The 15,784-nt window shown below is 37.2% G+C and overlaps 2 protein-coding genes across 2 annotated transcripts; one reads left to right on the plus strand and one right to left on the minus strand.

Moving 5' to 3' along the window:
- The first annotated feature begins 53 nt into the window (after window positions 1-53).
- On the plus strand, window positions 54-10,957 carry RNL (RNAligase). Its single transcript, XM_086636820.1, has 27 exons — window positions 54-239; window positions 371-856; window positions 1,064-1,114; window positions 1,254-1,336; window positions 1,455-1,554; window positions 1,959-2,037; window positions 2,154-2,277; window positions 2,557-2,663; window positions 3,064-3,189; window positions 3,504-3,568; window positions 3,680-3,844; window positions 4,097-4,257; window positions 4,370-4,401; window positions 4,729-4,910; window positions 5,451-5,530; window positions 6,106-6,171; window positions 6,310-6,599; window positions 7,328-7,435; window positions 7,790-7,887; window positions 7,985-8,045; window positions 8,531-8,607; window positions 8,713-8,784; window positions 8,879-8,955; window positions 9,468-9,548; window positions 9,773-9,875; window positions 10,100-10,258; window positions 10,372-10,957. The coding sequence occupies exons 1-27, from the start codon at window positions 225-227 to the stop codon at window positions 10,762-10,764; spliced, it is 3,441 nt and encodes a 1,146-aa protein (XP_086492946.1). The 5' UTR covers window positions 54-224; the 3' UTR covers window positions 10,765-10,957.
- On the minus strand, window positions 10,930-14,738 carry LOC147546311 (protein IQ-DOMAIN 3-like). Its single transcript, XM_086636819.1, has 6 exons — window positions 14,066-14,738; window positions 13,440-13,538; window positions 12,882-13,196; window positions 12,459-12,686; window positions 12,176-12,295; window positions 10,930-11,906 (listed from the first exon to the last, which is right to left on the minus strand). The coding sequence occupies exons 2-6, from the start codon at window positions 13,512-13,514 to the stop codon at window positions 11,235-11,237; spliced, it is 1,410 nt and encodes a 469-aa protein (XP_086492945.1). The 5' UTR covers window positions 13,515-13,538; window positions 14,066-14,738; the 3' UTR covers window positions 10,930-11,234.
- Between the last annotated feature and the right edge of the window lie 1,046 nt (window positions 14,739-15,784).

The following is a 15,784-nucleotide window of genomic DNA, read 5'->3' on the forward strand; positions in this document are numbered from 1 at the left end:
GTTCTATTTATAACCCCTATTTCACCGCCTACTAATTCTTCTTCCTATGAATGTCTTCCAAACTTTTCTCCCTTTTCTCTCTCAATCTTTCTTCATCTTCCCCAAAATCAAAAGGCACCTTATTATTATTATCTAATCGCTCTCGTTCTTTTCATTCTTCAACTACTAGTATTACTCTTATTGGTCGAACATTCAGATTAACCAGTTTCGTATCCGAGTTATCAATGCCGAATCGTCAGGTACGTTCATTTAACCTCTTAATTAACTGATTTTTAATCTCTATTTGAGTGTTAGATTGCTAGTAGAAGATTTAATTTGATTAAAGGAGTTATTTTTATTGATTATTGTTTTTTATTTAATATGTAAATAGAGAAAGATTGGTTCTACTAAAGGTGGAGGATTATGGAAAGAAGTTTCAAAATCAGGAGGATCATCATCATTTTCTTCTTCCATATCGAAAAATGATTCAGTTTTAGGCATTACTAACAAGCTTGCTGGATTAAGGGTTGTTGATGAATCAACTAAATTTCAAAATCCAGCTTCAACATTACAGTTTGGGAGTGTACCTTTAGCACAACCGGCTCCATTAAAAAGCTCAATTTGGGTGCCTAAACAGTATGGAACAAAAACTGGACCTAATTCTGTTGTAGTTGAAGCTGCAAGTCCTCCTCAGAAAACTGCTGTCACTGTCGAGAAGAATGGGTCTTCTTCAGCTGAAAAGAGTAATGTGGGATTGGGTAATAAAGTTATAGGTTCACTGGGAGCAGATTTTAATGTTGATAATTATACCTATTCTGTTGCACAAACCAGAGCTACATTTTATCCGAAATTTGAAAACGAGAAATCGGACCAAGAGGTATTATTCTTCTCCAAGTTCACTGATTTATGAAACTACGAATACATGTGATTTTACTACGATAAAAGTTTGGTGCATTAAAGTTTTTTATATGCTGTCTTTGTGTTTGTTCTTACTCGTACAATAGCGATTGTTGGTAAAACTAGTGTGGGAGTTATTAGGATTTCACATACGTAATTCATCCCCCTTTGTTTTGTACGTCTGCAGGTTCGAACTAGAATGATAGAAATGGTATCTCATGGCCTGGCTACCTTGGAGGTATAGTTTTTACATACCAGTTAACTTATTCATTTACTTATGTTGTATGAGTTATTTACTGTTGTTAAGTAATCACTGAAGGCATCATTGACTTTGTACTCTTATTGGAAATCATATGCATCTAATTTAACATAAACAGGTCTCCCTTAAGCATTCAGGATCTCTTTTCATGTATGCTGGGCACGAGGGCGGAGCATATGCGAAGAATAGTTTTGGCAATGTGTACGGTTATAGTTCTTAATATCTTTGTTATATGCTACTGCTACTTTTTAATGCGTATTTTTTTTGTTAAAATGTCGCTCTTATGTGGACCTTAAAGAACCTGCTTTTCTTATTGCAGATATACTGCTGTTGGTGTTTTTGTTCTTGGACGAACATTCCGTGAGGCATGGGGTACTGAAGCATTTAAGAAGCAAGCAGAGTTTAATGATTATCTTGAGGTAACTTACATGTAAGGATAATTAAATACCATGTTCAATCTAGACTTTTAGTAGTTTACTTAGAATACTCTGTTGCATAGACGTATTCTTCTTTTCACTTTTCATGTATCCAGCATTAATTGATATATTCTTCATGAGTAATAGAAGGAAATATATTAGTAAGATGGTTGATACAAGATAGATGCCAAAAACACATGCCAATACACAAACGAGTGACGCTCAACACAGAAGACCCTATACCAGAAAAGGGAACTCATCTAAACATTGTATTGCAGTTTGTGATGAGATTCAAAATCTGAAGTCCTTAAAATCCGTTAGACGTGAAGCCTAACTAAATTATTCAGTTCCTAGTAGTAGTTTATTCGAACCTCGAAGACGGTAACCAACAGTTCATTTTTTTTCAGAGAAATCGTATGTGCATATCAATGGAATTGGTGACTGCTGTTCTTGGAGATCATGGACAGCGTCCTCGGGAGGATTATGGTGCATCTTTCGCTTAATTGAATATTATGTGCACGTAGGTTTAAATAGTTCCAACACATTGTGTTTGTCTTCTAATCACTTACACGATCTTCGTGGTCGATTTTGCTTCTGTGCAGTTGTAGTGACTGCTGTCACGGAATTGGGAAAGGGAAAACCAAATTTTTATTCTACTCCAGACATAATTGCTTTTTGTAGGAAATGGCGGCTGCCAACAAATCATGTCTGGTTGTTCTCAACAAGGTGAAGATCTATAATTTACAGCTTGCTCTTGTTCGCAAATATTACAGAACTGGTATTGCATAAGGCATATTCTAGAACAAATGAGCAGCTGGAACCTTATCTTGAATTTCTGATCAACATTATACTCCGAATTTAAAGATTCTTGTTCATGGCTTCATGCCACGTGAGATTTTGTTGCTTAATATAAACGTACTTCGGTTGATGTCTCTGTGTTCATTACACTACATGCTATATAGGAAAGAAAATCTCAGATTCTGAGTATATTCTTTTTGACTGAAGGAAATCCGTCTCTTCCTTTTTTGCTGCCTTTGATGCCTTATGTGAAGAAGGAACTGCAACATCAGTGTGTAAAGCCCTTGATGAAGTCGCTGATATATCTGTCTCAGGTAAAACCCATCTTATCTGATTTTTCTTATATACTAATATTTTATTCAGTATGCGTTTCAGTTTTTCTTGAGCAATGCTAGTCTGGTCCACTTAATACTTTGATCGTGTCTAGGTGAAATGCCAACCTTAAAATTGTTTCCTTGATTACTAGCGTGTAGTCTGTCAACCTTTTCTCTTATCCGATTAACTATTACATTTACACTTTTTCCTTTTTCTGGCCTATAACCTTTTTCATCTGATTAACTATTATGGGTGCCTTTTTTCCATCTTTTTTGGCATAATGTCCTTTAACCTTTTGTCAGGTTAACTATTATAGTTGCAATTTTTTTTCTTTTCCTTTTTTTCCCTCAGATTATTCCTTGACTGGACTTGGTAATTGTTAGTTTACTCTATCTGCAGGATCGAAAGACCACATTGAAGTGCAAGGTGAAATCTTAGAAGGTCTTGTTGCCCGTATTGTGAACCATGAGAGCTCAAAACATATGGAGGAAGTTCTGAAGGAGTTCCCTCCACCGCCGTTAGAAGGTAGCAAATGATACAGTTTTGAATATGTATATATATATATATATATATATGTTGTAATCTAGGTCCGACACATATTTGCTCTGCATTAAACGCTTAACAAAATGCTCCCATCTTTCTATTGTAAATATCCTGCCATTTCTAGCGTATCCTGCTTTCACTTGTGTGAAATCTTCAAGAGCTGAGTGTATGTTAATTTGTTTTGCTGATAGTATCGTTTCTCTGTGGGTTCATTTTAGGCGTCTCTTTTCCATTATAAGTTTCTTCTCCTGTGCCTTCTCTGATTTTTTGTGTTTGTATATTACCTGTAACTGCAGTTGCCAATGATTTAGGACCTAGTCTTCGAGAATTATTTGCTGCCAATAGGTCCAACGAGGAACAGGTGACCTTAATGGAAATCAATCTAGAATAATGCTTTTATCATTTTATGGTCGAGCTTGGTTTTGTTTTATAACTTATTTGGGTTATTTCGTCTCAATCATTCTTACTTCAGCAAATTAAAGCTCTTCTTCAGAGTGTTGGAACCTCCTTCTGCCCTGACGCAGTAGACTGGTTTGGAAATGGAAATAATGGTGCTCATTCTAGAAATGCTGATCGTGCTATTGCCTCAAAATTCTTACAGGCTCACCCTGCTGATTATTCTACCACTAAATTGCAGGTGAGATTAATGGCCCCTGTTCAAAATTTACTCTTTCGAGTACTTTTACACCTTGGGTCTGTAAGTTTCTGTATGGCATGTATTTATCTATCTTTGGAATATCTAAACCTTGCTCATAGGATTATTGAGTTTTTATCAAACCTTCTTTCTATTGTTTTCCTACATCGATTGACTAGAAGGATTCTTCATGTTGCTGACTAGCTTTTGATTAAGTTGTCATCTGACAGTGTCTTTGTATTACTATTGCATCAGGAAGTAGTCCGTTTAATAAAAGATAAGCGATTCCCAGCTGCTTTGAAGTGTTACTATAATTTCCACAAGATCTCTTCTGTCACAGCCGATAACATTCATTTTAAGATGGTTATCCATGTACATAGTGATTCAGCTTTCCGAAGATACCAGAAGGAGATGAGGTCTAGCTCAACTTGCAGATTTAGTTTCGTGGTCTATAAATATTCACTATTCATTTTGTATGCTGCATATATCCGTTTTGTATTTTCTTAGAAGGAAATTTTAATTTTTCAGGCATAATCCAGGACTGTGGCCATTGTATAGAGGTAAATGTCTTTCTTCTTTGATATAGGTTATTTCAATTCAGGGGTTAACGCCTTTCTTCCTTAATCTAGGACTACAGCCACTGTACATAGTGATTGTTCCCAGAAAGCTCATTATGTGACCTTCATGTTAGTTTCTGCCATTGGATGTAACAAGATCTCAACCTATTCACATAGTTGTAACTTTCTTGTGTTCAAACCCTATTTTGTACCTCTGTTGTGCTGGCTATTTTACAGTTCAGTAAGGGATTCTTTGTTTTTATTCTATCTCTGGTTGGACCACTTTAAAATATTTTTGCTACTGATTTTTCCTTTTTTTCTTTCTCCCAGGTTTTTTTGTTGATATAAATTTATTCAAAGTGAACAAAGAAAAAGCTGCGGAAATTGCAAAAGATAATAATGTTATAGCAAAGAATGGCAATGCTAGCTCTGGTACACGTTCATCGGGAACAGATGGTTTAGCTGATGAAGATGCAAATTTAATGATCAAATTGAAATTTCTTACGTATAAGGTATGGTTAATGACACACAAATACTTAAATGTAGCGCAAGAGTCAACACTTCAGTTATTTGATTGGAGAAGTATTTCTTTTCTGAAGAAATATAACTTCTTAAGGTGAAATGTATTTACCTTGTTGGGAGTTGGAACTTGTAAACTTTGTAATGGTATAAGGAAAAAGAAGTCAATTCCTCACCGCATTGTCCAATAGAGAAATTGTTCTAAGTGTTCTGATATGATAAGTTGGGCATCAATTAATTTTGACATGATAGTATGATACATAATTGGAAGCTACCATTACATGCAGTTGAGTCCTTTAGTAGGTAATTGATGTTTTCAACTGTTTAGTGCATATGTCTAGTTTCTTCTGCATATGGTATTTATATGATTCTACTTCTAAGTTTAAATCACATGCTACCTGAAAAGTTTGAAATAACAGGCTAACCCTCTTGTATGTAGATCTTTCCATTGCATGAAATTTAACATTGATGTGATTTTAGTATTGGTTTAGCTTTTTAGATACTGTCTTGTAATGCTACTCATAAATTCGCAGATACGAACCTTCTTGATTCGCAATGGGTTGTCAATTCTTTTCAAAGAAGGTCCAGCAGCTTACAAGACGTACTACTTGAGGTAAGTTTGCATCTTTCCTTCTCCAGTAAACCTAGAAACGTTAGTAAGTTTCTGCATTAATTCGTATACCAATATGATAGCAAGAAATTTTGAGATTTCTCTTGAGCAAATACAAGAGTGTCATTTGGCACAAGGACTTCTCATTCAGATCAACCATGTAAACTTGTTTCCAGTTCAGCTTGGTCGCATCCATCTTATAACAGACCAGAGACGCTTTCATAGTGATCCAGGTTTTACTTAAAAGATAAGCATATGAAAATATAATAAACAACACTCCAGCATACACTCAATATTAGTGACTTCCTCCAACAATAAGTAAGTAAACTTAAATGTCAAAGCAACGAATGCCACTAGACAAGAAAGGAAACAGAGAGATAAGGAAGTGAGGACGTCCCTCACAACAGATAAGCAATAAACAGTCACAATCTAGCAGATTCATCTTAGGACATGACGTAAAATTGAATACCTCGACACTTAGTTCGTTTGCAGATTCGTGCTCCTTTTCTTATTTTAACAATTTCCAATATTTGTTGCTTTATGCTTTTCAATATTGATTACATGATTGGCTTTCATAGGCAAATGAAGATCTGGGGTACTTCCTCTGGGAAGCAGCGGGAACTTAGCAAGATGCTAGATGAATGGTAACTATTCTTGTTTCTTCTTTACAGCCCAGTTGACTGCTTTTTTTGTACTCAAAGGTGTATATCTTTCCTTTCATTCTTTTACTTTGATATGGTCCATTCATAAGGTGTGAATCGGTTGGTCGAATTGATATTCAGGGCTTCTTATATAAGAAGGAAGTGTGGTAACAAGCAGTTGTCGTCGTCTATATATCTTAGTGAAGCTGAGCCTTTCCTTGAGCAATATGCAAGACGCAGCCCAGAGAATCAGGCTTTGATAGGATCTGCTGGGAATTTAGTAATGGCTGAAGATTTCTTGGCAATTGTTGAATCTGGTAGGGATGAAGAAGGTGACCTTGATAAGGACAGTGGTGCAGCAACTCAAAGCCCAAATCGTGCTGTACTGGACACGGTTCCAAAAGCCGAGGGTCTGATCGTATTCTTTCCTGGTAAAAATAATTCATTCTCAACCTCACATTCTGTTACTGTTACTGTTACCATATGTTAGTTTTTGAGCATGGTAAACAATAACATTACAATTTCAGTATTCATTATGTTATGGTACAAAATAAGAACTTTCGTGAAAAATCCATGCTACCATGATTTTTGCTGGCCCGTTTTTCTAATCACCTAATTTTAGTTATGAAAGTCTTATAATGTCTGAACCATGTTGATCAATACTGTATCCATGAGAGGTGGTGCAGGCCCTTGTCTGGTCATCAAGCCCATAGGATACCATCTTTAGAAGATTTACCCTAATCAAGTATTGACGCCTTGAATGTGGGCATCAAAATTGGTAGACGTAGAACTAACGATCAATAGTTACAAAGAATGTCCGGAGCGAAATTCTTGACTGTTTCTATTCTTTGAGATCGTTGGACCAAAACGTACTTGGAGCATCTCAATTCTTATATTTATGCACACAAACTTAGCTTGGGTCTATCTTTCAACACTGGTACCAAGCAACACTCTAGAAGGGCCGGCTTCACTATTTAGTAAACATTTTTGCCTCCAACCTGCTTTAATTCTTGCTGTCGCTTGTTTAGTTATTTCTCCTTTTGCTTTTATGTTTAGGTAATGTCTCTCTTAATTTTTTAGAAACCCGCAGCCTTAATATCTTTCTTAGACTATCTCGATCGTCTTCTACTGACCACCTTGGTATTCATTGCCATTTCAGGAATACCAGGTTGTGCCAAGTCTGCGCTATGCAAGGAAATTCTAAGTGCTCCTGGTGGACTGGGAGATGACCGTCCAATCCATAGTCTCATGGGTGATCTTATCAAAGGTATGTATCTATTTCTGTTGCATGACGGCTTTCTGGAATGAATGTCAGAATCTTCAAAGTGCCACTTAGTATGGCACTTGCAGTTTGATGTCAAAGTGGGTTCTCCTAGTTGAGAAGTCGAGATTATAGTTGGTGTATATCTATCTGCTGCAGATTATTTCTGCAACAGGAATACTTATTTTTGACCCATATTGTAAAAAAGATTACCTAGGAAAATGCAATTCATTTAGCCTGAGATTTGTCGATCTTTAAAAATGGAAAAAACGCCTCGAGTTGGTTTTGAATGTTTTTATGCCTGGATAATCTTATTGTCACTGTTACAACCTTTTCTCCTCTTTTGTGAAACATTGGCAGGAAAGTATTGGCAGAAGGTTGCTGATGAACGTAAAAAGAAACCTTTAAGAATAACCCTTGCTGACAAAAATGCACCAAATGAAGAAGTTTGGAGACAGGTAAAAGCCTTGGCTTTGTTGTGATTTGATTGGCAAAGACTCCACGGATTTTCCTTTCTTATCTGATGGATATTTTATGTCTTTTCCGATCATGCAGATTGAAGGCATGTGCCGAAGTACACGGGCTTCAGCTGTTCCAGTGGTTCCTGATTCTGAAGGTTATTGACCTCAGCTTGCATTTCTAAGTCCAAGCATAACATTTTGTATTGCTGGACCTCTACTGGTTATAATTGCCTCATCCCTAATATATTATCATGGCCCGCCTATGGGAAGTCTAGGAGTTGTGTCCTACAAACAACTACTTTGTTGCATGTAGTAGAGTCTGAAGGACATAACAGAGGAGATACTTCTCCTGTTGTTCCTTCTCAACCAAACAAAATTTTGTAAATTGTCCTCTACGCTGAAAGTTCTTCCATGCCCTCCCTCCGTTGTGTGAAAATCCTTCTTATACCTCTGATCATCCTAACTAGCGTTTTAACTAAATTTATTGCTTTCTGGGATGATGAGCATGGGCCATTTCCTTGTCTTGTCTGCTTCAAGGTTTGAGGTTTAATTATATTTGATATCAAATAATGTAATAATCAAGCATTTTATGGACTTCCATAGAGTTGATTACTCGTTCACAGTTGTTCTTGATGTGCAGGAACTGAGTCAAATCCATTCTCTCTCGATGCGTTAGCTGTTTTCATCTTCCGTGTGCTACAGCGAGCTAACCATCCGGTACTTGTCTTTCTTCTTCAGTAATCTCTAGTTCTCTATATTTTATGTTCTAAACTGTGTAGGATCTCTTATCTAATGTATTTCCATATGCTGTGCATAATAAAGGGAAATCTGGACAAGGGATCTCCAAATGCTGGTTATGTCCTGTTAATGTTTTATCACCTTTACGAGGGCAAGGTAAAATATATTCTTTGGTGTTAACAAGTTCTAGAGACGTGGAACTTTAACCATTTTCTTGACCTTTTTGTGCTGTCTTTTCCTGAATTTCCAGAATCGTAAGGATTTTGAGCATGAGTTAATTGACCGTTTTGGCACTCTTGTCAAAATGCCATTGCTGAAAGACGATAGGTAAGATTAATTTATGTCTACCTGTTTGCAAATTTGTTCACAACTTGAGCTGAATAGGAGGAGAACCATGCTTTTAGAAAGGCCCAAACTAGATGAGCTATAAAATATTTGGTATGGGGAACTACCAAATTCGTTTCCATCACCTTTCTCTCCATTTCTCTTACCACACTAGAAACCTGTAACCCTATCTCACCTCTCCCCCCGCCCGTCCTACATACGAAAAAGGTAAGAAAGATAAACTGAGTTGTCATCTATGCCCATCTTATAGGTTTGATTCCCATTTAGGGTCTAATATAAGAGGAGAGGTCATATTTCTATATTGAAATTTCTTATTTATAGTTCTTAGAAGAAACGGAAGTGGAAATAGAGGACACACTCGTTAGATGATTTGCTTGGAATCACTTAGTTATCTTGTACCTTCAGACCTCTTTGCTTGTGGGGCAGGAAAGAAACATCAAATTTCGGAATGTCTGGCACTGGAAATTGATTTAAATGATTTTTTTTCATTGCAGGCCTCCCCTACCTGGGACTGTTAAATCTATATTGGAGGAGGGAATAAGTTTGTACCATCTACACATAACCAAAGACGGGAGGTAGGAGTTCTATAAATTGCTGATTGTTATAGTTGTTTGCTGATTGTTTACGTTCTTTTTTTGGAATATGTTTTAACTTAAGTCAATATTCATCAGAGGACTGATATCTCATCTTATGTCATAGTAATGCAAATGATTCTGTTTGAGGATTCAACTCATTGTTTGCGAACTAGTTGTTTCTTACCGAATTTCTTATTATTTCCTTGTCAATACTCTTACCTTAGGAAGGATTCCACCAAAGGACATTATTTTAAGGAGTGGGCTAAATGGGAAAAGCGGCTACGTGAGGTTCTACATGAAAATGCAGATGCCCTCAATGCTATGCAGGTCAATATTATTGTTTTTTAGTTTCATTTAAGGATTAAGTTGAATGCAGTTACCAATTTGTGTCTCACAAAAACTATATTCGAGATTTTATGATCCACAAACATGTAGCATACTACATCAATGTAGAGATAATTACAGAGAGAGAGAGCTCCCAACTCCTTAAGGTTTGTATATGTCCAAGCTTCTTTGACCTAATATAGTATTTTTACTGCCTATAATTCCAGGTTCCATTTGATTTAGCAGTCAAACAAGTAATAGAGCAACTAAAAACTATTGCAAAAGGCGAATATAAGACACCCGACAGTCAAAAGAGGAAATTTGGAACGATTGTTTATGCTGCTGTGACCCTTCCTGTTGCAGAAATCAGAAGCTTCCTGGATAAGGTCAGTTGTTTAGGTCTTATAATTTTGGTCTTCGATTCATTATTACTTTGATACAATGTTAATCTCCATATAAAAAATTCCTTTCCTTCGTTCTCTCCGATCACACCAAACAGTTAAGCGAGAAGAATCCCAAGATTGAAGGTTTCCTCAAGAATAAAGATATGCAGACTTGCCTTAAGAACGCTCACGTAACTCTAGCTCACAAGAGGAGTCATGGAGTGGCAGCTGTCGCTAATTACGGCGTCTACCTCAACCGAAATGTACCTATCGATTTAACAGCATTGCTTTTCTCAAAGAAATCTGCTGCACTAGAAGCCTGTCTAGGGTCTGTTGATGGTGAGAAGATAACTTCGAAAAATGAATGGCCTCATGTTACTATATGGACTGCAGAAGGAGTACCACCCAAAGAAGCAAATGAACTACCACAACAGGCCTCGGAGGGCAAGGCCATCCGAGTCGATATCGATCCCCCTTTCACCATATCTGGAACCCTGGATTTCTATTGATTTCAAGTAACATTGTTAGTTATTGTCATTCTGTTGTTTCAGCTAGATGGCTTAATATTTGGAAGGATAAGAGGGAGAAATCAACTTGTTGCTGTGGGTTTGTGGATAGTGAGTGAATTTTTGTAGAATTTAGCATCTTTGTTAGAATTGTATTATATTAGAGAATTGAAATAAAATGCTTCTCATTTCCAAATAATTTGGTTCGAATTTGAGCTAATTCATCAACGATTTAGAGAACGAAAAACACCAAGGTACACAGTAAGTACATATATTGACACACTATCACAATCCCTAGAACCCAATAATCCATTTTACCCGAAAACCCTTTAATGCACTAATACAACATAAGTAACAAATAATAACAAATTTTGCTAAATAGATTTCCTAACTTGAAATATTTGTTTTCTTCTGTTTCTTCTATTTTCACCTTTTCCCCAATTGCTTTTTTCCATTGCTGATATTTGCTTTACTTATACATTAATGCTCTTGATGGAGCTACTCTCCACTTTGGGTGGGCCTGAATGTCGGCGAGGTCCACTGGGAGAAGCTGGAAAAGATAGCCGTTTTTTCACGGACCCTGAGGATACGTTTTCCAAAATCTCCTCATGTTCGACTGTGACGGGGCTTTGTAGGCGGAGTTTGGCCCGAGCAGATCTAGTTGGTATCATATAGCTTGGCAATGCTGAGGAGCTAGCTAAGCTCTCGTCATCTCTAACCAAAGATCCAGCAATACTATGTCGTCTCGGTCTTTCTGATTGTAAACTGCTCCTACCATCCTCATCTTGGGCATACAGATTTCTTTCCCCTGGGCTTGCCGACTTCAACTTCCCAGCTGGTAATGATGATACAGGCCGGGATTGAGGAGTTGAAGGTGAAACCCCACTCGGTTTACGTGATCTTGGTGAAGGTTTATCTGCCTTAGCTTCACGGCTGACGTACGATTTGCTGATATCTGTTACTCCAACACTCCGGGTAGCACTCTTTACGGATGACTGATCATTCAGTTCTTTCTCAGAGATTGTGCTTCTGGTTTCCCATGGACGGGCTGCCATCCATCTCTCTAACCAACTCCAACCCCAGTGAGGATTGTTTGGGTCCATGAACATCGGGTTTGTGGATCGTGAAGCATTCCTCGACATTTGCTGCAGAGTCGTATAGAATGTCAAGAAAAAAAAAGAGATTCTGTATCAAGTGAAGACTACAAGAAATTAACTATCGTCGAGTTCAAGTAATCACAATTAGACAGTGACACAAATCTCATCCTAAATCAACCATCAACTGTGGCATCAAACCGTGTCACAAGCTAAGAAGCGCCGACTTGATAGTCCAGGGAATATGGAGAACAAGTAAAAATATGGAGCTAAGAGAAAAGAATAGAGGGTTTAGTTAGGTTCTAGTCGAAGTAAAAAACCTGATGTGAGAATGCATACGCCAACGCCTTTTCTCTTCTCATGGCCGCCTCTTTCTTGTGAAGCAAACTCGCTTCAATTTGCTCCTTGGATTGACTGCTGTCGTCCCATTCACCTCCCATCTGTTTACGGGGAAATTTGTTCAATAGGTGATTCCGCCTAGAGGGTCAAAAGACTCCAAAACGAAAATCAAGCAAAGGTACTACGAGCAACCAGCAGGCCTTCATCATCAAAGATTCAAACAATGAAATGGAAAAAACAGAAATGAATAATGTAGAGATATACACTAGCTCGCATATTCTCAAGCTCCTTGTCACGTTTCAACTGGAGCTGGCGCTGGAGAGCCTGGTTTTCCTCCGCCATTCTTATTCTCCTTGAACGGACTTGGGACTGCACACGTGCCACCGTCTGCATGCATCGCAAGGTATTTGTGGCTTGGCGTTTGACAGATTGCCCGTGGATCAAAGTCTTTAACCTAACCAAGCCTCTTAAAGCCCGTAGAGCTCGCCTTGCCTGCCAAAAGTTGAAAAAAAATTGAGAAACTATTTCATTCATTCACTGGATATTCAGAAAAACATAAACAATGCTTAGAAACCAAGTTATACTACAGCGCAGTACAAATTCCACATGTGTCGTATTAGCTATATATACCTCTTAAGATCCTAAAATAGTAACAAATAACAAACATGATCAGAACCGAGGAAATACCAGATAACCTCGGAACGCTGTTTGAATCTTGATCGCCGCAACTTCCTCCTCCGACTTCCCTGGAAACCGTCTCGCATTCTTCTGCCTAACGACATCCACAGTTGCCCGAGGAGCAGCAATTCCAGTCTCGGCGTGGGCAGCACGAGCTACTGCACCAGAGGATTCCTCCTTGTTTTGTTCATTCTCTACTTCATCCAGTTTCACCTCCTCCTCTAGCAGAGGAGTTGGTTGAATAGTTTCTTCTACCACTGAAGAAGAAGTCTCATGGTCTTTCTCTTTTCCAAACCCCCATTTTTTCTTGGACTTACTCTTTTTCTGCTCAAGAACAAATCAATTGTTTAACTCAAAGAATGAAATTTCGGTAGAACATTAATGACCAAAATATTTGGAAATTTATTTGCTTCACAAGGCATTGTTAAGAGTAACGTCGTTAAATTTCCATTTCGATCGGTCATTACGACCAAAATATTTTGAAATTTAATTCCTTGATACTTAATTTAGAGCTGAAAGGTATCATTGTTAAAAGAACAAAATGGAAATTCTAAAAATCACTCTTACCAGATCTCTCTTCTCGTTTGATTCAGGGCTGAAAACTTTCTTTACTGCAACAAACCAGTTTCCTTTCTTCCCCATCTCCTTATCATTCCACAATTTGATCTATAATCCATAAGATATCACAACCAAATCAATATTAGAGCCATTTTGTTGGAACATAGAAGATTTCAAATCAAATAAGGAAATGTTTTATGTATTTATAACAAAATGGGGTTAAAGGGTTAAAAATTGAATGAAATGAAATCTACAAAAACTGGGTAGCAATGGCATTGTTTCAGGAAAAACAAGAGAATCACAAAGAGATCCACCAGAGAATTCAAAAGGAAACTCCATTAATGAGCTTACAGAAAGCAATCACCAACACAAATTGAAAAAAAAACAATATTTGATTAAAACCCAAACTCCAACTTATCATTAATGAAGTACCCAGAGTCTAGAATCATAAAATGAAAAGAAAAAACAAAATACCCATAAGCATTTAAGGGAGAAAAAGAGAGAAGTGCAGAGATCTAAGCAGAAAAAGAAGGGTTAAAAAAACATAGAAAGTTGCACCAAGAACAACAAGAGAAAGAAAGAGATTTTATGACAAGAAACGACTTGAATGAAAAAATATAACAACAAAGGGATACCTGTAAACGAAATTTGCAGATCTGAGAAATCTATCTTTTCTATTCTCCCTCCAAAAAAAAAATTACACCTTGGAGAAGTTCTCTTCTCCTTTTGGGTATGAGAGGAAAACTAAATCTTGGGGCAAAGGAAAAAAAGAAAAAGGATGTCACTCAAGGAGGATGAGAGAAGAATAGCATGTGTTTTACAAGTGGACCCGCTCCTCCTTGGGTTAGGCAACTTATTATATTTTTTTATTTTTATTTTTATTTTTTTGGAAGACGATTACGATCTAGTAGAACCAAAGATTTCACCTTCTCTGTTGATTCGAACAGGGGTTGCTTTCCTCAATTTGTAGGGAAGTTCTATAGGCAGACAGACATCCATCAATACCCCCACCCACCGTGAACACTTGCTTGTCCAAGTGGTTGAAAGTGTTGACATAAATTCCAAAATTCTGGAAGTCCTAGTTTCGATTTTCAAGGAGGACGGAATTCATGGTTTATTGAACTTGGATTATTAAAGGGGTAAATGATGTAATAAATTTGTCGGGTTTTAGGTCTCTTTCATATTGTCGGAATTAGGCATCTTTCATTAATTTTGAACTTAGGTAGTTACTTATCACATCTTCCTGATGTACCAATGCCCTGCAATGACTAACGTAGATCGTAGTAGATTTCTCAACAAAAAAAAAAACCCCACCCACCTATGTTCCAATGAATAAGTAGAAGACAACTTTATTTTGAGTAAAAAAAAATGAAGATACGCATATTAGTTAGATTTTTTTTCCATAACGTTCATTTTCGCTCTCACTTTCCACCACCTCCACAATTTCCTGACAATCAGACTTCTGACTGCCACTACTTTCGTCTACAACCCTCCACCGCCTTTAATCCTTACCTCTAATTATTTTCATCCCTCTCTCTCTTCTTTTCGTTGGAATATTGATAAAGAAAAAGAAAGAACAAATTAGTGGTAGTGATCGGAGGTGGTAGGTGGTGGTTAGAGTTGTGGCGGTTGTCGAAGGCGACGATGAAGATGAAGATTGGGAGAAAATACCGACTTAAAATAAGTTACCCTCAAATCTCAGAGTTTTCGGGTTCGAATTTTGGTGGAATAGTTACCTCTAAACTTTTTTCATGTGACTACAGATAAGGTATAAAACTAAATAAATTTTAAGAGTCCAAATGTCATGGTTATAATTACTATGAGACAATTTATATTTTTTGATTTACATGATTATCTATATAATAAGGGAGGAGGGTATCTTTCCCCCTCCTCTCAATGGCCAAGATTTACTCTCCCATGTTTATCTTTAATGGTTGAGATTTAGTTTCTCAAAGTTTGAAGGTTGAGATTTGATTACAATCTATATAATAAGCGAGGAGGGTATCTTTCCCTCTCCTCTCAACACGTGGTCGGCTGTCATTTAGGTAAGATTTTAGATTTGATACAGAGAGAAGAGACATATGTCTATAGGCCGCGGCTTTGGGAATAAAGAAAATTCTCCGGGGAATAAATTCTCGAGGGAATCCAGATTTTTTTCAAAGTTCTCCGGGGAATAAATTTTTATAGGGAATACAGAATACATTTTTTTGAAAGTTCTCCTCCATCTCATCACCTCTCTCTGCCACCTAACCTTTTCACCACCTCATCATCTTCTCCGGCGACCTTCAAACATAAAAAAAAAAAATTATTTTTCCTCTCTCCTCTTTCTCTCTCTAATTTTTTTTTTCCAAAAT

Source organism: Eschscholzia californica, unplaced genomic scaffold, assembly GCF_041429995.1.
Source record: "Eschscholzia californica isolate CP2 unplaced genomic scaffold, dmEscCali1.0.p SCAF_4, whole genome shotgun sequence".
Lineage (NCBI taxonomy): Eukaryota > Viridiplantae > Streptophyta > Magnoliopsida > Ranunculales > Papaveraceae > Eschscholzia > Eschscholzia californica.

Coding starts and splice junctions, on each gene's coding strand:
- RNL (XM_086636820.1), top strand. Junction 8,046..8,530: donor AGTGGTTCCTGATTCTGAAG/GTTATTGACCTC, acceptor CTTGATGTGCAG/GAACTGAGTCAAATCCATTC. Junction 9,549..9,772: donor CACATAACCAAAGACGGGAG/GTAGGAGTTCTA, acceptor CTCTTACCTTAG/GAAGGATTCCACCAAAGGAC.
- LOC147546311 (XM_086636819.1), bottom strand. CDS start 13,514: ATGGGGAAGAAAGGAAACTGGTTTGTTGCAGTAAAGAAAGTTTTCAGC. Junction 12,296..12,458: donor TTGAGAATATGCGAGCTAGT/GTATATCTCTAC, acceptor CCCCGTAAACAG/ATGGGAGGTGAATGGGACGA. Junction 11,907..12,175: donor CGTATGCATTCTCACATCAG/GTTTTTTACTTC, acceptor ACGACTCTGCAG/CAAATGTCGAGGAATGCTTC.